Source organism: Psammomys obesus, unplaced genomic scaffold, assembly GCF_907164565.1.
Source record: "Psammomys obesus unplaced genomic scaffold, mPsaObe1.curated_primary_1811, whole genome shotgun sequence".
NCBI classification, from domain to species: domain Eukaryota; kingdom Metazoa; phylum Chordata; class Mammalia; order Rodentia; family Muridae; genus Psammomys; species Psammomys obesus.
The window spans coordinates 3,024,249-3,026,326 of record NW_026596109.1 but is presented as its reverse complement, the minus strand read 5'-3'; the positions used below and the strand labels follow the sequence as shown (position 1 = coordinate 3,026,326).

The window sequence follows — 2,078 nt, the reverse complement described above, 5'->3', positions numbered from 1 at the left end:
CGCCGCCGCCGCCGCCGCCGCGGGGTGCAGGCCGTAGGGGCGGCCGTAGGGCCCCGCCGCGCCCGCCGCCGCCGCCGCCAGCCCGTAGGCCCCGAAGCTCTGCATCATGAGCGCCGTCTGCTCGCGCAGGTGCTCCTGCTGGTGGCGCTTGAAGCGCTTCCGGCGGCGCAGGAAGCTGCCGTTGTCGAACATGTCCTCGGACTGCGGGTCCAGGGTCCAGTAGTTCCCCTTGCCCGGGTTGCCCGGCTCGCGGGGGATCTTGACGAAGCAGTCGTTGAGGGACAGGTTGTGGCGGATGCTGTTCTGCCAGGCCGGGAACTTCTCGCGGTAGTAGGGGAAGCGGTTGCTGATGAACTCGCAGATGCCGCTCAGGGTGAGCTTCTTCTGCGGGCTCTGCAGGATGGCCATGGTGATGAGCGCGATGTACGAGTAGGGCGGCTTCACCAGGCTGTTCTTGGGCTTGCTGGGCGCCAGCCCCGCCGCCGCGCCGCCGCCGCCGCCGGGCCCCGCGTCCTCGCCGCCGCCCTTGCAGCCGTCGGCCTCCGGGGCTCCCGCCGGTTCGACTCCCGGGCCCACCTCGGCGGGCAGCGACGGGGCCGGAGGCTGAGGCTGGGCGCGGGGATGGGGAGGATGGGGATGGGGAGGATGGGTGGCCGGCGGCGGCCCGTCGTCCGCCTCGTCCAGGCGCGGCTCCGGCGGCCCCGCGGGGCTGTCGCAGCAGCCCGCGTCGCTGTCCTTGCCCCCGTCCGGGCCGTCGTCGCCCTCGCCCACCACATCGATGTCCACGTCGTCGGCCGTCAGCACGGTCTGGCCGGACATGTCGCCTGCGCTGCCGCCGCCGGAGAGGGTCATCCCTCCGCGGGGCTCGGCGGCGCGCCGGGGGGGTGGGGTGGGGGGTAGCGGTGGCGGTGGCGGTCTCGGGGATGGAGGGGGTGGGGTGCCCGCGCCCCCCGACGAGGACAAGCGGAGCGGGGGAGGGGAGGGAGGGGACGCGGCACGGGGGAGCCCGGGGCCCTCCCGGGGCAGCTCACGCCCGGAGGCCCCGCATCGCGCGCCGCCCGCCGCCGCCGCCGCCGCCGCCAACTCCTGCGCTCTCCCCCGACCGGCGCTCCCGTGCCAGGCCGGGCGACGGCCGCCGCTCGCGCCCCCGGAGGCTGGGTCCGCGCCGCGCCCCCTTCGGTCCCTCGGCCTCCGGGTCGGGGCGCGGGTGCTCGGGAGCGGTGCGGGCAGGCGAGCGCGGGGACGCCCGGGCGCCGGGCGCGGGACCCCGGAGGGGCGCGGGCGAGGGGCGACGGCGGGGGTGGGGGGTCTGGGGGTGACGGGGATCGCCGAGCCCGGGTAGTCGAAAGTCCCGTTTTAAGGACTGGCCCTGATAGATTACTTTCTACTTAAAGATCCAGGGGGAGGCGGGGCCACGTGACCGAGCGTGACGTCAGGGCCGCGGCGGAGCCGGCCAAACTCAAGTTGGTTCGGGGGAAATTGTCAACAAAGGGACCGAGGGAAGCGCGACTCCTCGCCGGCCGGCCGCTGGCATCCCGTGGGGTGGCCCCCGAGGGCTCCTCCCGCTGCCGGGAGACCCCCCGGCCCCACGCTGGAGCCGGGCGCCGGGGCCAGGGAGGGCGTGAGTGTGCGTGGGTGGGGGTGGCAAGGGCGTGGGCCTGAGAGGGTGTCCTCCGGACCGCGGGGCTCCGGCCACCCTGACTTCTCCGCCCCTGCCCTTTTCTGCCCTCACCCCCCACCACCACCCCACCCCTTTGCTAATATTATTTAGACCAACTGGCCGTCGCAGGACAAGGTTCGGATTTACAAAAGAAAAACTTATTTAGATTGCTTTTCTTGGGGAGGGGGGAGTTGTTTTCATTCGGGGATTAAGGGGAACACATCCGGCTCCCTTTTGCTAATCAGGCCTCAGGCCCCCTCCTGTTTTGGGGGCCGTTCCAGAGAAAAAAAAAGACACCTCCCATCACCCCAGATCTAACTACTCAGCTCTTAACCGTGCTTTCCTGGCTCGACGCGAGCGTACATACATACATACATACATACATACATACATACATACATACATACATACATACATA

At 70.9% G+C, this 2,078-nt stretch overlaps 1 protein-coding gene across 1 annotated transcript in view; it reads right to left on the bottom strand.

Annotated features, from left to right (window-relative positions):
- Foxd3 (forkhead box D3) overlaps positions 1–852 on the bottom strand; it is a 1,676-nt gene extending 824 nt beyond the window's left edge. The window contains exon 1 of the mRNA XM_055629062.1: positions 5–852. Within this exon, the coding sequence (XP_055485037.1) occupies positions 5–852 (848 nt within the window). The remainder of the gene's footprint in view (positions 1–4) is intronic.
- Positions 853–2,078: the final 1,226 nt, after the last annotated feature.